The 21,764-nt window shown below is 40.4% G+C and overlaps 1 protein-coding gene across 1 annotated transcript in view; it reads left to right on the forward strand.

Moving 5' to 3' along the window:
* Positions 1–21,764, forward strand: part of clstn2a (calsyntenin 2a) — a 179,857-nt gene that overhangs the window by 114,993 nt on the left and 43,100 nt on the right. The window contains exons 3-5 of the mRNA XM_085805895.1: positions 16,735–16,930; positions 19,969–20,080; positions 20,344–20,440. Of these exons, the coding sequence (XP_085662021.1) occupies positions 16,735–16,930; positions 19,969–20,080; positions 20,344–20,440 (405 nt within the window). The remainder of the gene's footprint in view (positions 1–16,734; positions 16,931–19,968; positions 20,081–20,343; positions 20,441–21,764) is intronic.

Below are 21,764 nucleotides of genomic sequence, written 5' to 3' on the forward strand. Positions count from 1 at the left end.
GATTTGTTCTAAGATCTCGATTTGCACTCGGATGCTTTGTGTCTGCAGTATGATTTCTGTCACATCTGTGTTTAATCAGATTTACCGTTCCTACCTGGTAAATGCCGTTGTTTTAGTATTCATAATAGTCAGTCACAGTGGAGGTGACGACTCGGTGTATGCCAAGGAATAAAAATCCACTGGCACGCACACAAACTGCTTGTTCGTTTGCACTAAGAGTTTTTGTTGCAAATGTGTTTAAATTAGTCATTTTCTCTAAAAACAGAAATACAGTGTCACATTTACAGTACCAGTCAAGGATTTTTAGAAAACTTCTATTTCCCTGTATTTCTATGGAAATTTAAGCAGTTCAAGACCAGGGAATAACCTTCAATGGAGTAAACATCCATTTTCCAGGCATGAAGAAAGTGGTCAATTAGCTGATAGATTTCCTGTAGCACTGGAAGAAAATGACGCAATGAAAGTCAAAGTGAACAATTCTTATAGATGATATACTTGGACAATACTGTACTGGAGGAACTAATGCTGTGCATTTCTATCACAATGGTGAGAAAAATCCAACGAAGAAAGGAAGACAGACTTGGTTGGTCAGGAGTTCATCCGACACCAAGATAATGAACCAAATCATTAGAAGAACAGAACCAGACGGTGGCTTCACATGACGCAAGACCAGCACAATCTCCAGACTTCGACTCAGTGTAGCTGGATTAGATGAACAAGACAGAAAGTGAAAGCAAAGTAATCTACAAATGCAACACATTTGTTGTCAGACTTCCATTGTAGGAAGAATTTATCTGTTGAGCTGCTGGATTACACAAACTATGTTATTCCTTGTGTTTAGAAACTCCAGTTGTTTATTTGTCCCATGCTTTAATTCCAGAAACACCAAGACATTCAATTATGTAAATTTTGTTAACAGCTGGAAAAATTGAGGTGTTCTCAAATTTTGACCTCAGCAGAAGAACCGACAAATGATCAAACATGACAGCGATGCATGTGTGAGCTATTGCCTGCCGTCTGTTATGACAAACATAACTAGCATGCAGAGATCAATGAAAGATGACAGATTAGGTTATCTTAACCTCCGCAGCATATCAAAACTACACCGTTCATTACCTCCTCAAGATGTTTTTAGTGCGTTTACCTTCTCGATGAATGCCGCATGTGGTCTTAGCCCACAGCCTCACTCCCCTGCTGGCCCAGCTCAGTGACGACTTAGTTATGTCATTTTAATAAGTGTGCATTAGCATTCAATAGGTCTCCTGGGGTTCTCAAATGCCACCTGTCAGATTTCATTGATGTTGTGTTTGCTTTAAGTGACGCTATAGTTAAACATTTATAATAGATGATGTGGAAATTATTGTGTTTTCACAACAAATGGAGATATAACTGCTGAGGGGGGGGGGGGGGGACATTTATTTCTGCTGAGTTTCACATGGTGCTGTCTGTTCACAGATTTCAAGAGGAGATTATAGCTGCTGCGCAGCGATGGGTCGGGTCCGGGCTACTTTTGGGCAAATTTAGGCAATTCTGAGCAACAAACAGGAGAATAGGAAGACAGGACAGTTGACCTTATAATGTTCATTTTGCATTAGTTGAGGATTGAACCCACAACCTCGGGAACCAAAGACTGTTGTCTATCGCACTGAGCTACTTGACAAGTGGCATTCAACAGTGGCTTCACAAATTGAGTAAGCCATTCACTGTCGTGTAGGCAGATTTGAAACCACAGTAAAAAGAAAAATCAGTTTTTGAGGTAAAATAATGATATGTATTTGTCAAACATCTACTATGAGTCTAAGATGTTAAGAGCTTTCGCACATGGTCCAGTCCAAGCTATTTGGATCATCATCGTCATCATCTCCCTCGCTGGGTCTCGAACTCACAATCTCTGACACCAAGAACCAGCTCTTAACTCGCTGAGCTAATTGGCTGTTAGTGAGACCTGCTGTGTAGCTTCATTTATCCACTCAGGTGAGTCAGTGCCCGGGCAGCTGTTGTCAAGGCATATTTCAAAAAGTATCTAAACAAAAATCTGTTAATACATAAATTGCATTTAGACAGCAAAACAGCTTGAGGACATGTGACATCTTGATCTGTCATCATCATCCTTGTTGGGTCTCGAACTCACAATCTCTGACACCAAGAACCAGCTCTTAACTCGCTGAGCTAATTAGCTTGTAGTGAGACCTGCTGTGTAGCTTCATTTATCCACTCAGGTGAGCCAGTGCCCGGGCAGCTGTTGTGATGAAATGGTCAAAATGTCAATAATTCAGTCATCTAAACAAAAATCTGATAATACATAAATTGCATCTTGACAGCATGGAAATGTTGGTGATTTGTTTTTAATGATACGTGTTTTGCTTCATAAGAGAAAATATGATGTTTATAAATTCCAGTCTCACATTGACTGCAGTTGTTCCCATGAGAGCAGAATTCAAAATATTCTAGAAAATTCAGTTTTTGAATTAAAATTCTGATATTTGCTAAACTTCATTAAACATGACTCCAGAATATTCTCATTTTTTTTCAGGAAGTTTGAAAATGTATTTAGCAAGAATTTGATGGTATATGTTTACAGTACTGTTTACAGTCAAACGTTTTCATGCACTGTAGGCTCAATTTTTGCTTAATCAAAAATCCGAGAAACAAGTTTTGTGGAGGACGGTCTGGAGATGCTCTGTAGCAAGTTTGGTGACAATTGAGCAAAAATTGTGGGAGGAGATACATTTTAAAAGTTTTACAGTTATTGAAAAAAACAGAGTGATGGACTTCATAATTTGTAATAAGTTTAAGTGGACAAAAGTTTCAGCAGTATTGAGGCTACATTGTGGTGAAGTTTCAACACTGTAGCATCTACCGTTGGTTTGGTAGGAATTTTTAAAGTTTTTAAATTTAAACGCTTATTGTGCCCCCCTTAGGAGGGGGGGGGCACATGTCCTTGGAGTTGAGTGAATCTGGCATGGGACTGAACCTTTGTGCAAAGTTTGGTGAGTTTTCGCCTATGGGAAGTATGACTTCCTTGGAAGAAGAAAGAAAGAAAGAAAGAAGAAGAAGAAGAAGAAGAAGAAGAATTCCTAGGAATACAATAGTGTCCCGGCAGCTTAGCTGCCCGGACCCTAATAAACCAAACATCCGTCTGTGTAAACTGCTGAGAGACATAACAGCTCCACTGACGTCTGAAGTAGCACACACCGAATCTTTTTTTTTTTAAAGCTCCATATTAAACAATATTTTAAGATCAACAAAGAAGCAAGAAACTTACAGTAATTTGAGAAGTTGAGGGGCTGCCAGTGCTGCCCCCCTCATTGAGAAGTGACACACCAGCCTTATTCCCTTTGTGTTGTACAGCTAAATTCATCACATTGCTTTGGGTCGTCTGTCTCAGACACGCCATGTAAAGTCACCGGCAGCTGCTCTGAGCAAACAAGCTAACAGAAGATAAGAGCACACCACCTGCCTAATGCAAAATGACAGTGTAAGTAAATGTCAAATATCTTGCAAGCTCAACAAAAGTGATAGGCCAAAGCAGAGCTAAAAGGCTGTTTAATATTGTACTTGTGTATGGTAGTGGTGAGAGAGAAGACTTTTAAACCTCTGCTGATTTTTTAAATAGAGGAGGATTGATTTTAAACATGTAGGCAATAAGGATCTGATAAGATAGTACAGTGTTCACATGAAGGCTCCTGCATTTTGGCATAGACATTATTAAATAGAGCTCTAAGGTGTATTTATAGTAGATTTGGTAAATGACCTGACATTCCTCCTTGTTATTGTTGTAGCCTTGAGAGCAATTCATCAAAAATTATTGTTTCACTATCTGAAAATGGTGTCGTTTTTCCTTCATTTTTTCTTCTTGCTTTCAAAGTGTCCCTGTAAAGACTCCGTGGAGGCTACAGTATGTATTGTAATGGACAAGTTTATTAGTTGCTGATAAGCTGGTTAGACTTAACAGCATGACGATAATTTGCCGGTGGACATGTCGACATCCTCTTGATTTGAAAGAGATGTATAATAATATGCAGTGTCATGACTTAATTTAAACCACATCCCAGGCATGCTGTCATTGTTAGACTTCTGTGGAGCTTAGCAGAGGTTCAGTTTTTTAAATGAACTTACCAGTCATGCATTCATAGATTGTCAAAGAAATAGGAAACACAGTGGAGTACCAATAAACTTTTCAAATTAGTGTACGTGCTGTGGCTCTTTCTTTTCTCAAATTAACGGACTTATGAAGACAATTGTGTTCATGAAAATTACTTGTGATCCAAGTCAAGTTGTGTTAGCTTAGCTCCAAATCACAAATTCATCTTAAAGGACTTCAAAGTCAGAGCAGCATAGTGTACATGATCTTCATGATCCATATGAACAAATAAACTTACTGTTATTAGGTCAGTGTGGTACTTTATACTGTGCACTTGCAATGTAGTCTCAGTCGTTAGGGAAACAGATATAACTTAATGAGTCATTACACTCCAGTGGCTCCAGCTACTGTGGATTGGGAGCTGTTGTATTTATGCTAGTGTTTTATGACTTCTACCTAAAAGTCAAAGTAAAATAAAAGTATGTACAAATAAATAAAAGAAATACGTGAAAAGATTTATCATGTTTTGTATAGGTAGGAGTCCTTGCCCTAATACCAGGACTCCAGCTGGATATTATGTGTGTACAGTTATGTGCATGAGGGAGTTTGAATGTGTGGAAGTGAATGCTTGATTGTGTGTTTTTGTGTGCAGTGGAGCATGTCCACGAGACAGAGAATGCGTGTGCGTGGATTTGTGTGTGAATCCTCTGTAAACCACTGGGCCGTGTCCTCTTCTTCTCAGGGAGCAGTTGAGCTGACAGAGGTCATAGTTGGAGCCACTGTGACATTTACAGCTCAGAGGCTTATGGAGACTCCCCGCTGCACCTGACAGTCTGTGATTATCTCAGAACCAGGCGGCCCGCAGTCCGACAGAAGGGTGCCGAAAATGTGGGAATGAAAAGGAACACAATGATGTGAATGTCACGAGGAAGAGGTGTGATTTTTGCTCAAATATGTGATATCAGGCATGAAAAGATTGACAAGGGAGCGGACCGACTTCAGAGAATGAACAGTCGGGTTCTTTCAACGTAAGGCAGGTCTTTGTCGTGTCTCCTGTGGAGCTTCAAGCATCATCATTCACATCTGCAAAAGATGCAACATACGGGAAGCAACAAGTGAAACGTTACCCAAGATGTTGCTAGCGAATTATATCCGTAGGCATTCACGGAGAGGCTCAGCATGTCAGCTAACGGTTAGGGAGCTAGACAGACTGTGATGGGTAAAATGTGCTGTTGTGCTTGATTTTTAACACAATAGATTTTTTTTGTTGCAGTTCTGATAAATTGTTGCACAGTATGTTTCAGCATAATCACTGTCACTGACCTGTGCTGTATTCGTCAGCAACATAACTGTACCGAATGCGTCTGGCAGTGGGTTGAGACAACGGTAGTCAGCTAGAAACAGATGTGAGTGGGAACATTCACATCTGTGGGAGAAAATGCACATAAAATATACAAAGTGTGGTGGAATCCTGTAGTTTGTTTGTTTAGTGGACTTCGTTTCTGAGCTAATGTTAGCTTGTGTTGCACAATGTTGACAGTGTAGTAGAAGTAGAGAAAGAGATGCAGTGAGGATGGAAATCAGTGCACACAGGCTTTTTTTTTTAAGAAAATGAGAAACTGAAGAAAGGTTTCATTTTTTAAGTTACGTTACAATCTGTTCATAATAACAAGTACATGTACATTTTTTAATGAACTTTGATAAACAACCAGTATCCAGTCTTATTGTCGCTGACTGCTCTGCTGCTGCAGCAAATTCGCAGATTTACCTCTTTGAGATGAATAAACTTCATTTACCTTAGACCTCACTACAGCATCTGAACCCTGGCCAGCGGGTCTCAGCTCTCTTTTACGGAAGCGCATTGCATTCACTGGATAGAAAAAATAGACTTATCTCGCAATTACAAGATGATTACAGTGAATGCAGTGCGCTTCCGTACTCTTTGGTGTATATTGTGTATTTATTTACACTGTGTGTGTGTGTGTTTGTATGTTTTTGTGATTGCGAGAGAGCACTGGCACTCCCCACCATCCCCAAATTGTTAAATTCCCCTTGTTCAAGAGACCATTTAACTCAACCGGCGACCCTCGCTGAGCTGTAAACTGTCAGACCTGGTGAAGAGCAGATGACTGTGGAACAAAGGGAGAGGTCAGGAAGGTGAGCAAGAGGGCAGAGACAGGAGTGGGTGAGGCGTGTCAGGGGTAAAGGAGGGCAAGGTTGAGTGGTGCATCTGGGTGCTGTTAAGAGTCGAATAATTGCTTACCACTGCGAAATCTGCTGCAGTGGAAGCAAGAAGGAACATGGGGAGGAGAAGGTGAAGAGGAGGAGAGGAAGCACGCTGAGATCCTCGAGAGTTTGATAGTGCCATTTATACCAGCATCAGTTATCTCACACACAGCTATCACTTTAGATACTCACTCCTTTTCTCTCCTCTTTTTTTTTTTAATCTCCCCTGCAGCTTTTTTCTCTCCTCTCACTCTTAAAGGGACTATGAGGAGTTTTAGAAAAGGAAGTTTTCACACTACATTTCCCATGAGCCTCAGCACGCATGCTGAAATTCTTGGACCGGCACAGGACGGACGAAAGCGAAAGCATTTGCCAAGAATGTTTTTATTAATCAAGAACAAAAGTTGGAGGTTCGAAGACGATCAGATACCGTTGTAGTTCGGACCATAGACGATGCCAACTAGCGATCCGGCCGCGTTATTCCCATGACCCGCCGGGCAGCGTCCGGGATACCCATACTAGGAAATGCTGGGCGAGTCGACCACTAAATAATAATATCAAAATAACTATAAAGACAAAGCGATATATTTTTCGAAAATGGACCCATTAACAAGGGTGGGTAATGTAGATTCATCCACATTAATATGAGACTCTTTTATAACCAAAAGCAAACTTCTCAGGGTCTCTTTAAGTCATGTTTTTGTTGGATTTGACAGTGGATCGAAATATTATTAAACTGCACTGCAGTACGTCTGAGTGCAATATCCAAATAGGAGAAGCAGGTTCGTGTCACAACATACCATGAAACACTGGTTTCAGAGATGCTCCAGATTACAAATCATATTATGTCCCGATAGGATGAAGCCTGTTGGGTCAGACCCCAGGAAAACATCACATCAACATTATAATTTTTGGAAAATAAAATGAAAAAAATTCCCGCTAAATCCGTATCTGTCAAAATAATAAAACTATTAATTTTGGAATTCTTTTTTTTGTTCAGCCTTACTCCCTTGTATGTGTTTGACCTGATCTGTGCCGGCGTTTTCCTCTGTGTTCATGTCTTTGATGTTCTTTTTTCTGTTTTGGGTAGGTTTACTCTCCCTATTGTTCAACTAATACTCTGAATTTCTTTTAACACCACTGAAGGGAAAAACTGGGCTTCCTTTGTAGTACAACTTTTGATGTACTCAGCCTCTCTCTCACACACACACACACCCCCACACACACTTAACTTGATAAACAACCAAGTGTCTCATTTATCTTTTCCTACTTACCTATTTTCTCTGGAGACATGTGGGGTTAAGCGCTCAGCAGAAGGTTTATTTCCCAGTTTGTCGTGGCACTCAAACCCATCATCTTTCAGTCATAAGTAGCCTCTCTAAAAGTTGCAACTTAAACTGCTCATAGTTGTGTCTGACTCCGGCTGTTAACACCCCACTTCTGTATTGACTTTAAACACTTAAGCCAAAATGTTTCTCGAAGCGCCTCCTCTTCAGCATTTAAGTCACATCTTCACGCAGTTCAATTAACAGGCACCACTGAGAGCCACAGTTCATCTGATGAATTCTAATCCCACAACTTCACAAGCTGCAATTAACACTAATTGCATTGCAGACCACCAAAGCCCCCAGCAGAATAAATGTGTATTGTCTCTGATATTGGATTCTCCCCATCCCTATATTGTGTTGTCCAAGGCATTGGGGTTCCTGAGTGAATAGATAACCTGAACGTGTGTGTGTCCTTTGTGTGTGTGCTTTTGGTCTATGTGAGCTGTTGATTTGTCACCCTGAGGTCATGTGGATGGTGCGACAATCTCCCAAATGCAATTAGGAAGTGGCCGGCTATCTGAGTCCAGCGGGACTCTGATGAATTGCTCCTCCGTGTCTCTCTTTAGCCGACTGGGAGTCCACTGTGGCTGCACCGGTCAACAAACGCATGCACCCATTCACACAGACACACTCTGCCCTGTGTGAATACACGCCTCCTTATTGCACCTCAGAGTGCCAGACAGGCTCCGAAGAAATTGATGGAGATTGTTATTTCTCTACAGTGCCACTCTTTCATCAGAGGAGAACGAGGTGCGAAAATTGATGGTGGTATTTTTGCATTATAAGATACGTCAGGAGTTATTTCCTGTTATGGCTCAATTACAGTGCACTGTGAATTGGTTGGCGGCTGCTTGATTTATTTTTGTTTGGATAATAGATGTGAAAAAGCAACCAGATGGTTTCAATCAATATCATTTATACCTGTTACTATTCAGGTAATAGGCACGTGCAAAATGATCAGATTGTTGTTTTTGAATGTAATTTTGGCATCTTTCCCGCTCATGTAAACCCCCACCTCCATCAACCTCCTCTTTTTTTGGTTCCTTTGTTGTTGGTGAACATTCACACACCAGCCTGTGACAAATCTGCACAGCCGCCACTGACATCTGACAATTTATCCTCCAGTTAACTGCTCGCCAGTCAGTGTCCTCATCATGTCCTCACCTAAAACCTTGAGACAGTGCAGAGAAAAACCCATTAAAGCCAACAGGAGAAGGGCTTAGGGAAGGCCGTGAACTCTTATTTGTCTTCATCCTCCTCCTACTTGAGCACTGTCCTTCTCTAACCCCACTCTCACAAAGCCAGAGCTGTACAGTAAAAGCTGAGAGAGAAAGAGTTTTTTCTTTTAATATCCATTTTGTGTAATTAATTTTCATTAATTGATTGAGGCATTTTTAAGCGCATGTGCTATTCATTATACCCTCATCTCCTAAAGTGATACTTAAAACAATTAACCTTGATACAAAAACTGAACACTGAAGGCAAACCCAGGAAAATTTGTTTATATATCATTATCATCGTCCTTCAGTGTGCACTGATGCTGAATATGTACTTAATAATAATCGAAACTAAATAATTTATACGAAGGTTGTGATGCACAACTACTGTAGGATGTAAAAGACACTGCAACGCAAATTAGGAGCAAATAGTTGAGCATTAGTAGATCAAACAATTTCTGACTGATCTTCTGTAATAAGCAAACAAAAGAAATCACATGTCACAGTTTCATACGATTACTACAAACAAGCAAACAACAAAGAGAAACCTCACTCTAACATTGAGGAAACAGTATCAATAAATGTGTTTTTGTGTTTATCAGCCTTTTTGTGAAATGTACCTGACCTATCTCACCCGATATTGTTGTAAACAACAAATCTTGCCAGATTTTAAGATTAGGCCGTATTTGTCTCATTTGTCAAGCACCATCTAATCTTTACCTGTCCTAATTTGGAGCGTCAGAAAACAGGCTTTCACCCATATTTATAGTGCTTCATACTCACTGTCCACTTACTGTATCAGTGAGTACAATGAGTCAGCATGGCTAAAGACTTATTTTATGGCTATAAACCTCTAAGGCTGGATATCACCAGTGTTTCAAGTTAATTAGTGTAGGCTATGCAATCTAGAGTGATCAAATGCCATGGCACCTGCCTCTGTTGAGCTTGAAAAGTTCAGGTTGACACTGAGCCAGAGAAATGTTGACACAAGCTTCAAACTCCAGGGTAGTTTGAGACTTGTGATGTGGTATTGCACTGCATCACACTGACAGGTGTTTTTAATACTAGGCCTCCTATATGGGTTGGATAGCATTAGACTTTACGTGTATACCCAATAAAACCGGTAAGTCGGTGTAGATGGAACAGCAGGAGCCTAAACATAACGTCCATAAAAGCACAGCTTGAAGCTGGCATGAAAACCCATTCAGTCAGGGAAAGTGGTTGGTTCTCCACTCTAATTTTCTCCTCTACCAAGAAGTTAGTGCCGACAGCTGGAGTGATTCAGGCTCTATAGCAGAAGACTTAGAACACATTACCTTGTTTGCTCAGTCATACACAGCCATGTGCTCCGTATGCCGCTAGGTAATTTAAAGCAAGGTGCCTCTTCATGATGAAATCTTTTTATGAAATTTCTCATGTCTGTTATGAAAAGCACAAAAGCTCCAAAAACAAACTTGAAGCAAGAGTCTGGTGACATTTTTAGGCTACAGCCCTTTTCTTACTTTAATCACTGGAAATAAAACACAGAACGAAGCAAAAGCTGAGTCAAAAAAGACATATTAAAATCTGAAACATTGTAATGAAGCCCTTTACCCTCAAAATGCTTTTCATTTTTAGCCTCGGTGTGTATCTGTGAGTAGCTCACGGCGCATAATGTGTAAAATCCATGTATAATTGTGTGTACACATGCCCTATCACTGTATATTGTGTGTGTGGTTGTGTCAGAGAGTAAGGGTGTATCTTAGGGTCAGTAGTGGGATGAAGTGTAATCCAGTCATTAATTAAACGAGAGGAACAGGGGTGAGTGTGAGCTCAGCACTGAGGGGAGAGTGAAGGAATAAGGGCTTAAAACCGCCTGATAGTCTGTCTGCTCAGAAACTCACTTTAATCAAGGTCTAACAGCCTCCCCCCACCCAACCCACACAAACACACACACACACACACACACACACACACACACACACACACACACACACACATACTGTCAAATCTTGATACTGAAGCTTTTGTGTTTAATGCTCTACACAGACACACACCAAACAGGCACATACACACCAGATGGAGACGCAACCGCATTTTATTAAGAAGAGGAATTAACATGATTGAATTTTCTGTTTCTCCATTGAGGCTTGACTGAGGAGTTGGTTCACATGAGGCTCTCAGTTCTTGTGAAGTCACTCCTTGACTTGTGCTTGCACCTCATGATGCAACGTGACAAATCAAATCGTGAACCACTGAAATCTGAGGAAGAACAATGTTTCTTCTTGTAGGGCACCAATTAGTCGAGTGGTAGCTTGTCTCTCTACATTTGTTTCTAGCTGTTTTACCAGTGACTCACATTATCGGGCAATATTACACATTCTTTCATAGTCATGCTGATTATCCACAGTGGTATCTCTCCTTTAGCCCAGAGGATTTAAACAGCCTGACTGTTTTACATAATTGTTTTCTTGACATCAGGGGGAAAATTGTTCAAAAATCTCCAGTTGGAGGTGAAGACAGAAATTAAAATTTCAGGTCCTGACCCTTTTACACTGCACTCCATGTGGTGCCTGTGTGTCAACGTCTTTATGTAGTCTTTGCGTCTTTGCCTACATTTTAATGAGCAGGTTGGTGTACTGTAGTTACTGTATTTTTTTCCCCATTGGGTTGCAAAGATCAGCCCTGTCATTTCAAGGTCTTTATTCAGGCCTCTGTTACATCCTGTTCAGATTTCTATAATGGTTTAATTGCAGGTTAGCATGTACGGCTGTTGGACCTTCTGTAGCTTAAATGTCACTCTGTGCCATTGTGTAATACCGGTAGTTCACATTCAGTTATTACAGTAACCAAAAATAACCCATTGTTTTTATAATAATAATGGATTTATATAGCGTTTTTCATGGTACCCAAAGCGCTTTGCAGAAACCAGTATTCATTCGTGCACATTCACACCAGTGGTGGTAAGTCTGTAGCCACAGCTGCTGACTGACAGAAGCATGGCTGCCAATATGGGCCAAACGGCCCCTCTGACCACCACCAAACATTCATACAAATTCAAATACATTCGCGCACATTCACACGAGGCAAAGTGGGTAAGGTGTCTTGTCCAAGAACACCACGACAGCAACGGAGCGGGGTTTGAACCACCAACCCTCCGGTTATTGGACGACCCACTCTACCTCCTGAGCCAAAACTAAAACCTAATTCTCACCTCAAACTAGGGGTGGAAATCCCTACGATATGATAAATTATCTTAATGCTGAAGCCACAACACAATATTGCTGATATTTTGCAATATCATGTTGCAATACACTGTGATTGTGTCCTGAAGCAAGATGGGATCATCAAACAGACAGGCTGATTAACACAGTCACAAAAAAGTACTCTAATATTCTCACTTGAATTCGCATTTGCAAAATACATAATTAAAAGATTGATACTTGGTGCTTGTGTATCGATACAATATTGTCACACAAGACATGATAGCACTCACAATGATTTATACTGTATAGTTGCTTTTAGATCAGCTAGATGAGCTCCAGAGTAGCATCTGAATCAAGCAGCAGTTAAATCAATAACTTGAAAGTAAAGTCAATTATGAAGGGCAGTGTCCTGAAAGCTGCAAACTGATTTCACACTGAACAACTCCAACAATAAAACACAGGGAAAAGAATTCAAGAGAAAATTCAGAGGTATAATATAAAGAAGTGCTGTCTCCACTCAGAGCGACGCATTAACTGTCATACATTAATGTTTCATTAAAGTATTTCTTATGGTACGAACGTAAGTCTGCTTTGAATTCTCTCAACCACTGCCCGTCTGTAAAATGTACAAGTGTTCATTATTCATATTTTCATTAGTATTATTGCCATAAATCTATTTAGATTTAATTCCATTTCATTTCAGTTTTTGCAAGTAATAATTCATTTTTAATGATATGAAAATGTGTTCAGTTGGAACCAAACTGTAGCAAAATGGGAAAAGTTTATGTGGCTTGGACTACCTGCTGACAACTGATTTTCTTTTTTACTTACACAAACTGAAATGATAAACTTTTAAAACAGTGCCAGAGTAAACACAACAACAACAACTGATGTGATGCATATTAAAGTCAGAGCTGTATGAAAATATGTATATGAATGGGGATTTAGGAAAAAGCTGATTCAGCCAGTCTGACTTAGTTCTGAGATAAAATCATTATTTTAAACACTATATCTGATCCAACATGTTCTCTACCTATAAAAACAACAGCGGAAATTAGAAGCAAACTCTTATTTGTCAGATCCAACAAACAGGATAAACAACTCCAAAGAAATGAAATGCTCTGTCAACTTCTGTTACCCATGGTAGAAATATATGAATGTGTTTCAGCTCCTTGTGATAACATGCTGGCTTATGGAGCATCGTATTCTCATTAACTGTATCCATCTTGTTCTTTTCCTTTATATTGGCAATTAAGCATCCTGTGAAATGCGAGTTCCCTGACAGTTTGACATTTTCTGTTGATGCGCTTTATGCTGCTCAAGCTTTCTGTGGAGTACCATCTACTTTAGATGATTGTTATTATTGAGACGTTTTTTCGCTGACTCTTCCGCTTTACTTGCAATCTGCCTTGGCAACAGGCCAATTCCTCGAGGCAAAAATCTATGCGTTTTGATATTTACTTTGAGAAGCAACCCCTCTCCCTTATGACACATAGGCCAAAAGATTAGACTTCATTTCATCCATACCCCACAACAGGGTTAAATTATAGTGTTCCTTCTGGTGGGGCTGGTGAGAAAACACATTTGCTGACACAGTGGGAATCTGAAATCTCTGTCATTACCATTTACATATACATTGGCACATCACATCCCTCTCTGCTTCCTCTGCTCACTCTGGCTTTCCTCCCCTCCATGACTCTGTTACACTCCCCTGTAAAATGTAATCCAGAAAAATGCTTTTGCCACAACAGATGGAGCGGAAAATGGATTTACACCCAACCCCAAACTGTTAAGTGGAACTACCTTTCCCTTCTCTCCACAACTAAGTCGAGGTTTATGCATAAGGGCTGCAGCAGTATTTTATAATCACTGGGTCCTTCCTCTTTGGTCCCATCTGAGACTATATTTGCTCAGCTTGTGCGTGAACGTGCAGTCAGGATCAAGCATTTGCTTATCGGCCTTCTTCCATATACCACCCATTGTGTTCATTATTTACTCGCTTTCTGCACATAAAACATGGCATCCCACTGCGGTAGTGGGGACCTTTTCATTCCGATAACACCTTAAAGGAACCAATGCGTGTGTGTCTCGAAAATTGGTTTGGGATCGAACCTTGAAGCCCACTGTGTTCTGCAGCATCATTATTTCAACAAGAAGGGGATTTGACAAGTTGAATCAGGTTAAAAGGGAGTCAGAGGGAGAGAGTAAGTGGAAAGACTGCGCACATAACAGTGGGATACGAAGAGGAGAGGAACAGAAGTGAAGAGAAGCCAGTGGTGAGAGGGAACTTTGTCTTTGTATTTGTTAGTGGGGTGTTTGGGCTCACAAGCAGAATTCCCATAGCACGGCAGCTTTTTGTTTCCGCTGTGTCCCACTATGTTCTGAGAGATATCAGCCAGCACAGGGTCAGAGTGCTGCAGCTTTTTGTTCCCTCTGCAGGGAGATTTACCAAATCCCCAAAATGAACACTTGAGCAAAGAATGAACTCCGCAGATGATTCAAGACTCACAACCAGATTTACACAAACACACGCACACACATACAGGCGTTAGACAAACACAACACACACAGTGTGTATGATGAAACACTCTGTGGACACAACAAATTCCTGTCTTTTTTTTTGTTCAGCTGGCACAGTTTGACACGTATCAGAAATTATCTCTGTCTTAACTACACCCCAGGAGCTGTGTCTGTTCCTGTGAGCCTCTCATGCTGCCAAAGATCACTGTGTCCACAAATGAGGCTAAGACCAAAACTTGAAGTGATACTGTAGCTGTGCTGTACAGAAAATGTCAGAAATGTGCATTGTTAGGTTTTACTGTACATCATTACCCAAAGTGCTGCTGCTCGGTTAAAAGGAAGAAAAGAAATGAACGAGAATTACCACCTCACAGATGTACTGTATACATTTGGCAGTTGTATGCCCTACCATGTTATAGTTTACACCCCTGTGTCTGTGTAGTCTCATAATGCGTGCCCTACACACATCTTCTACACAGCAGATCTTTACAATCACCACCAATTCAAGGTCAACACCAAAGATTAGTGTCGCCACTTACAGTAAGTGTCCAGCCAAATGTTAAGTGTGGCCATAACCTGCCCTTCTGTTCCTGAGTCACAGCATTAAAGGGGACATATTATGGAAATATCACTTTTTGAAGGCTCTTTAACATACAGTATATTTGGGTGTTTGTCTTGCCTTTCGGCCCCTTAAAGCAGAAGTAAGCGATCCGGTCGTTTTGGCTAACTTCTTGTCAGCCGATGGAGTTAGCAGTCCCCGCCCTCGTCCCTACGTCACCACATTCACGCGCATCCCTTGGCTGCACACACAGAGAGGACCGCCCCTTTATGCCGTTCTCTCTCCTCATTGGATAAAGGTTGTAGGATACAAGGAAAGTTTTCTCCTCGGCTTACAGCAGAGCAGAGTGACTGACAGACCCGTGTTTCGGACCAAACACTCTATATAAGTGATTGCTGTCGGAAGATAGAACTATTTAAGACTTATATTAACACAAACATTCCGCTTACTTCTACTTTAAATGTGAGAATTGACAAAAAAAATCTTGAATTTGCAGGCTCCCTAGGTTAAAATCCATGTGGTTTTACAAGCTGGACCCTCTGTTATCTAGCAATGATGCAACTAGTTTTCGAACTGGTACCTACCTGGTACCAATAGAAGGGGCAGGGCGGGGCAAGCAGTGGGTCATTTGCATTTACAGGGACAGGCACTGAAACCGTCTCACAGACGTGTCTTTAAGACACCTGGGAACTATTTTAATTTCTGGAAAAGGGCCATAATATGTCTCCTTTAAATTATGGCCAGAAAAAGTAGGAATATTCCACAAGTTCACCTTTGACCTTTTGGGTATAAAATGCCATTTCTGCATAATTTCTTCCTTTTTAGTCATTAACTTGACCATCACCTTTCACCTCTTACAACCAAATATTAATCAATTAATCATTGAGTCCAATTCCCTCAAGGTGTTTCTGAGTTACTGGGATCATTAGAAAGTGACAGCTGGAGAATGTGTAAACATAAAGCCTCCTGGCTGTTGCCATCCTTGAGAAATAAAAATGAGTGAATAAAAAAAAATCTATTTATCAGAAACATTGTGGAATTTATTTTTTATTTTTTAATTGTTTGTTTGTTCATGCTGCGTCAGACGGACCTGAAATTAAGTGCAGGCTCAGACTTTATCTCTCATTGTCATTGTGGTAGTTGTTGTGCCGACTGTCTCCATATTAAACACCCAGAGTCCTCGCTCTCTGCTGGGGAACAGACGTGTTGAAGCCCATTATGTTTCTGATATTTTCTGGAGCTGTGCCTTTTCTTCCTCAGAGCTCATGTGGCTCATTTCTCTTTTCTCTGGGGTAAAGATTCAATTTCAATTTTCACTTGATGTTTATCTCTCGCCTTCTGTCTGAATATCTTCACACTGTTTTTGTTTGCCTTCCTTAGTTTTAATTTGCTCCTGACCTATTAAATGACATTGGACATTTTTTGCAATTGAAATGGCAGCCTTCATTTTTGGCATGAAAAGGGAATAAACACCTATTAATGACAGATTTTCTAAAATTCTGGTTTCCTTTGGCCCAGTGATGATTGAAGATAAATACGGATTAAAACGCAACTTTATCAGTCTAACTGCAAAAGTAATTAAATCACTGACACCTTTCTTTACTTGTCTTTTCAGGGGAGATTTGTGCCTTCAAGATCTATGGTCAGGATGTTCCATTTGAGGCAGTGGTCTTGAACCGCACATCAGGAGAGGGAGTCGTGAGGGCCAGTAGCTCTGTGGACTGTGAGAGCCAGAAAGAGTACACCTTCATAATCCAGGCCTACGACTGCGGGGCCGGAGCCAGCGGTGCCGACTGGAAGAAATCCCACAAGTGAGTCAAGCAGTGTGTGTTTGTGTCTGCATTTATTTTCGATCTAGTGTAAAGAAAAAGGCAGTACATCACTGAAACTTTTTTGTTTTTTTTACCACATAAGCAGAGACATTTTGCTTTAACTAACAAATATTTTCACCATGAATAGTGTAGCAGTGTGTAATTATCCTGTATTCTCTGTGCAGTCAAAGTTCTCTGTACATCTGAAATGTAATTTCCCAGAGCCTAAGGTGACAGCCCCATATTGTTTTTGGTTTAACAAAAGTCATAACTGTCTTTAATATGGAAAAGGTTAAATATTTACCAATTATCAAAATAGGCGCAGATGAATTTTGGTCTGATTGAATTATTTTCTTTTTTTCCGTTTTTGACACATCATAACATTTACTTTACACTTAAACAAAACTGTGGTTATTGGATAGTTCAGCAAAATCCTGGTAGATTTTACAGTAACAGGGAAAAATAACAACAACAAAGGAGAAAACAACAATGTCTACTTTTTTTCATGAAAAATATATTTACAGAGACCTGTACAAGTGCAAAAACTATTTATTTTTGAGCTCGTATTACTCAAGGTGTCTTGACACGGGTGTTGGGTAAGTGCTTAAATCTGAGGAGTTATTGTTATGATCAATGAGTGAACACAAACGCAGCAAACTGATTCACCGTTTGACAGAAGTAAGACGGTCTATTTCTGGTGGCTGGTGAGGCAGGGCTGAGCCTGGGTGAAGGGTTGGCAGTGAGCGGGGGCTGGATGACTGACTGAGGCAGAGAGATGAAATGGAGGGGAGGGGAGGGGGGGCAGGCATTGAGGTGGAGGGCTGAGGGAAGCTGAGGACCGGTGAAGCAGAGCTGAGTTGGATTGTAGGCAATATTGCGAGCGTGCAGGGCAGGCAGAGAGACGAACGGCTAAGCAGTTGGGCGTGCAGTGATCCTGAAACACAAGCAGACAAGGATTAGGAGTGAGATTACACGAGAGATAAAGCCTAGAATACACAATACTAAGTGTTGTGAAAGTGTGATACCAAAGTGGTTTTTGAAACAATGATGTTGCAAAAAATGGATGAAGGACTAGGGTAGACTTACTGCTGAGCTGATGAGCAAATGGACTAAAGGCTGATGGCCAATCAGGGAGCTAGGAGGGAGATGGAGAGAGGAGCACCACGCCCACAACATAGACACAAAAGTCATGACTGTGGCCGTGACAGTTGTAGCTCGTTGTTAAGCAAATAATCCTTGTCTTTCAGTCAGTGTGTATTTGTTGGCATTTGTTCTCAAAAGCTTTAGACACTTAGTGACTCCTCCAACACACAGACAGTGACTGTGTGGCCTATTTGTGTCTCAAAGTGTCCTCATGCACCCAGGGGAAAAAAAGAAAAACCCTGATTGCCAGACCCTCTATTGGAACTGTCACATACTGCTAATTATTATTTATTTTAGCATGACTCACTCGTGCAGCTGTCATTGTCATTCAGATTCACAAGGGGCGGACAAAATATCAGAGACATGACGTACAAAACAAATATTAACTTTTAAAGTATTTAAATCAGAGTTGGAAAGGCTACTGCGCAAATATGAGTCATATTAAGTTCTCAAAGAGAAAAACTTCATCGGCATGTAGAAGTGGTCTGAAGTGCCTCACCAATGCAGTATGGGATATTTACGTAACATCTCTTTGAAATAGAGCCTCAATTAGCACTTAAAGACTGAATAACAGGAACACTACAACTGTATGTAGATTTAGTTGCATCCATTTGAATATTTACCTTATCATCATTAGTCTTTTCCCTAACTTTAAATTGATTTCAAAGTAAAATAGAACAACATGCTCCTGTGGCTCCTTATACTGTAGCTCAACGTTAGGAAGAAAAATAACTTTATTATAATTAGATCTTGTCTTTGCTGTTTCTATTTTCTCTCCTTTCTTTTTTTTTTTTTTTTTCGTTTTCTTTTATCCCACAGCTCTGACAGCTGAGACTTGCAGTTCTGCTCTCAGGATATGTCCCCCCTAATGGCCCATCAGTATAATGTGTGTTTGTATATATGGGTGTGTGGCAGTGCTATGTGAATGAGATTGACAGACAGGCAGACCAGCACAGACAGCAGCAAATCAAACCCTCTGGTACCTTAAGTCAGAGACGAGGAGCTGCTAAAATAAGATGCAGCAGGCTCGCCACTAAACAGAGAAAGAGGGAAATTTATCAGCTCAGGGATCTGTGATAAATTCCTCCAGTGGAAGATGAATGCCACACGGTGTTATGTGTGTGTGCGTGCGTGTGTGTGTGACATTATCACTGCATGACATTCTAAATAGGCCTCATTAAGCTAATGTCATTAATTAGCCAGATGTGCTTCCTCAGATACACCGCGAGTTGTTGTCAGAGAAGGTCACCGGTGAAGAAAACTTCATGATACATCAGAATTATTGCTTCATTTATATACTTTAGTGCACAAATGTTACTGACGCGCCTAGTTAATTTCCTCAGCAGTTTCTCCCAGCGGATGAGATTGTGTGTTTATGCGCTTGTGTTTTGCATCAGATGAGGAGGGAAGGGAAAAATTAGAACCTTGAAAAACAATCTAGCTTTTCAAGTTGAGTCTGTGTTCGAAGACGGGCCTGTTAGATTAAAGTTTTAGATAATAATGGAAACCATTTCACAAAGAAATACTAATAAACACACCCTTTATGTGTGGCACCTGTTTTATCAGCTCTATTTAGTCATGCTTTCAAGGAATAAACCTATTTTATTATCATGTATGCACAGAGAAGAGCTGCTTTCTTCTCATTTCCCTCTGCTTCAACTAACCAGTGTTCTCAAAATAAACAACGAAATGGCTCTTAATTAATTTCAATCATCTCTAATGGCTTACTGGGTGTTTTTTTCCTTCTCTCCTTTTGCTTCTTCCATCCATCTATTCTTTCCCTGTGTCCTTACTTTACCTTTTCTCCATCAATCATCTCCACTTGAATTTCTTCACGTCCTTCTGTCCTTTTCCTTCGCTCCTTCTCCTGTCTTCCGTTTCCTCCCTCTACTCAGGGCGGTGGTTCACATCCAGGTAGATGACGTTAATGAGTTCTCTCCTGTGTTTCGGGAGCCACTGTACAAGGCATCAGTGATAGAAGGGAAGATCTACGACAGCATCCTGCAGGTATAATTGACAGTGAATGCATAATATTAGATTTTGTTTCCTATCAGCGTTATCAAGCTACGATCACCGTCTTTGTCAGAGAATATTTTATTAGTTAAAACAACTAGAAAATGTACTGTAGTGCTGCTGTGTACAAGTTTATCATCTAAAAATGTCACAAAAAACATTCAATAAACAATGTGAGATGTTGCAAATGTCTTTTAGTGTTGTTGCAGTTGTCAGTGTTTTGGGAATAAGTTGTATGTCACATTACATTATTACAGGTGGAGGCATGGGACCAGGACTGTTCACCACAATACAGCCAGATCTGCAACTATGAAATTGTCACTGCAGGGACGCCATTTGCCATAGACCGTAATGGTAAGTGTGTGTGTGTGTGTGTGTGTGTGTGTGTGTCTGGCCTGGCAGAGCGAGAGACTGGGCCGCATTATAATTGCTGATAGTGATGTGAATAGGAGTGATGTGTGAGTCTGAGAGAGATGGGGAAACTAGGATAGCAGTGCAAGAGATTTATTATACCAGAGAAACATCATCATTCATGTAACAAAGAAATACAACTGCAGGTTATGAGACATTGACTGAACTTTCAAATGACATATTTATCTTAGATTATACCAAAATAAGACACTTTTTAACATAACATATAACATAAAAACATAAAATGTAAAAGCAAGCTATACATACAATATTATAATCATTTAATAAAATTGCATTTATTTGGTTACTGTACTTTTTGTTAACTTTTAATGAGACACATTCATTTGACTGCAGTCAAAGCCCTACGTTGTTGGCCGTTATCATCCTTGCCTTTACCAGATTGTAAGAGAATAAAACAAAACAAGTCTGGGGCAGCTATACTAAATGGAGCTTGTGATGAGATTTTCAAATGCTGTTTGCCACAGTAAAGAATGAACTTGGAGCGTCTGCTTCTTAGTCATTTTGGATGAAATGTCCTTTAAGTGCTCTGAAAAAAAAATCTAATTTTGAACATCAACAGCTGCTAAATGGACTTTGTGCTGAGGTTGTTTTTTGCAGAACAATTTGCCTGGGTTAAAACACATTTGAACCTTATTTGAGAGACATAATTTGGGATGGACTAATGGTGGTCCTGTCCTTGTCTCACTTTAGCACAAACAGCATGGTTAATTTTCTGATGAAAGGAACGGAAGAACCCATTCCTTGGCTGAATTTGTGGAGCTATGTTCTTCTTATCCTTGCATCCAGCTGAAGCTCATATGAGCAGCATGAGTCTGTACTAAAGATAGACATGACATGAGAGAGCCAACGAGTCTGGAGATGAATCGTGGAGCAGACTTTAAACTACAAACCAGTGTGTAAAACTTATTATGGAGGCTGGTTACCGCAATAAGTCTTGTGTTTGAAAGTGGGTGAACAATAGAAAATGAAATTCTGAGAGAGACACATCTCATTCGGTTGGTAACGATGACACCGATCGTCTACTTGTGGAATAATATGAAAGCAGTTAAAGAATTCAGAATGAAGAGGAGGAAGGGAGCGCACAACTGAGGCTGATCCCTCTTTTTATTGCCATAATGTTGTGATCTGTGAAGTAGCTTTTCATCAGTGCGCATCTCAAAAGTTACCTGACAAAGATCCACCTTCAGCTGTGGCAGCTTCTGCTTTTATTTTTCATTTTTTTGTAGTTTCCTTATACATTTGTGGC

The sequence above is a fragment of the Trachurus japonicus genome, chromosome 17 (genome assembly GCF_045865225.1).
Source record: "Trachurus japonicus isolate A0001 chromosome 17, Traja_1.0".
Lineage (NCBI taxonomy): Eukaryota > Metazoa > Chordata > Actinopteri > Carangiformes > Carangidae > Trachurus > Trachurus japonicus.